The sequence below is a fragment of the Eimeria necatrix genome, genomic scaffold (assembly GCF_000499385.1).
Source record: "Eimeria necatrix Houghton genomic scaffold, Enh_scaff3559, whole genome shotgun sequence".
Taxonomy (NCBI): Eukaryota; Apicomplexa; class Conoidasida; order Eucoccidiorida; family Eimeriidae; genus Eimeria; species Eimeria necatrix.
Genome location: NW_013654068.1, coordinates 1 through 1,564, shown reverse-complemented (window position 1 = coordinate 1,564; position 1,564 = coordinate 1). Strand labels below are relative to the sequence as shown.

Genomic DNA, 1,564 nt, shown 5'->3' with positions numbered 1-1,564 from the left:
AGGTTGAAGCTGGCGATGGCGCCGGCACCGGTGCGGGGCGTTGCCTAGAGTCCACAGTGCATTTTGCTGCGACTACGCTGCTACCCGGCCCACGAGTAGGGCGCCCATTGAAAAGCCTCTCACTTTCGACGCATCGCTCATGAAACAAATACCAATTACCAACAATAGCAGTCATCTTTCAAGTTCTCAAATCGACTTTTCTTAAAGTCCCCCCCTTCAGTGTTCTTTCTTTCGTCAGGGTTCTTGTTTTCTTGGCCCTGTGCGGCGGTGGTCCCTCACCGGTGCCGGCGCTATCGCCAGGCCATACCACAGACAAATCTAGTTTACACATGCTGATTTTCCGACACTCGTCTCCAACTACGCCTAGGCCCGCAAGTTTAATCGCTCCGTCGTTTCAGTGCTAGGACGGGCGGGCGCTCCACCGCGCTGGTCCACCGGCTCAGGCATGCCGCGTTCATACGTGGCGCAGTCCCGAGCATAGTGTCCCACACCTCCACATCTCTTGCAGGTTTCCCCCGGACGCTTGGTTCGTTCCCCTTTGCTGGAGCAGACGCGTGCCGGGTGTCCGCGTCCCTGATACTCAAAACAGTTTCCTCGGGCTCCCCCAGAGCGCTTTCCTATTTCCTGGCGCCCACGGGGTCCATGAGCTTCTAGGGCAGCCCTAAGGGCTCGACTGTTTTCTTCGCGAAGTTCCAGCAGGCTCTGCTTGGGCTCGTAGAACCGTGCTGCGGCTGTCGCCGCTTGTTCCCACGTCGGGTATTTCATGTGTCCCCCATTAGTTATTGAGACGTGGAGATCAGTCGGTAGCCCTGTGCAGTAGTATTCCGCGAGTTCAGCAGGGGTAAGACTCATGCCCCGCTCCGCTACAGTCGCAAACCGCTCCGTGTAGTCCTTCAGGTTACCATTCCATCGCACTTTAGCCAACTCATATAGCGTTTCGCTCGGTGACATTGTCCTGTTAAACCGTTCCAAAAGCCGGTGCTTTACGGTCGCCCAGTCGCTTAGATCGATAGTTCGCTGTAGATACATCCAATACGTTAGAGCCGGCCCCACGAGATGGTCTATGAGCTCGGTTCCCCACTCACGCGGCTCCATTCCCTTCAGCGCGTACCGGCGCTCGATGCGCAGCAGAAAGGCCTGCATTGTGCTACCGTCTTCTGGCAGGATGGGAGTCCTATCGCCGGGTTCCGTGGTCCCCCCCATAACGGTCCTTAGCGCACTCACAGCCGTATGGAATTGTTCCCACGAGGTGAAGGGCCAGTCTCCTGGTGCAGCATTGGGCAGAGGAATCGCTTGTGGGGGCACCTCTTTGTGCCCGTGCGGCCGCTCTGCCACGGTGGGCTTAGGAGTCGCGTGGCGATGATGGGCGGGGGTCCCGCTGGGCATTCTGTTGACTGACATAGATGGAGTCTCCTGCGGAGTGGGGCCGATGACGCGTCCGTTGCGGAGGTGCATCCCTTACCGAGCGAAGATGCCTAGGGACAGTCTTTCAGACGTCGTATTTCATTTTCCAGGTTCGAAGGAAAAAATATTTCAATTTCCCGGAACAGCCCCCAAATGATCA

At 57.2% G+C, this 1,564-nt stretch overlaps 1 protein-coding gene across 1 annotated transcript; it reads right to left on the bottom strand.

Annotated features, from left to right (window-relative positions):
• Positions 1 to 363: 363 nt before the first annotated feature.
• Positions 364 to 1,455, bottom strand: ENH_00046620 (hypothetical protein; the record flags this gene model as incomplete). The annotated part of the gene is made up of 1 exon (XM_013581027.1): positions 364 to 1,455. One exon carries the CDS (start codon positions 1,453 to 1,455, stop codon positions 364 to 366), a length of 1,092 nt encoding a protein of 363 aa, XP_013436481.1.
• Positions 1,456 to 1,564: the final 109 nt, after the last annotated feature.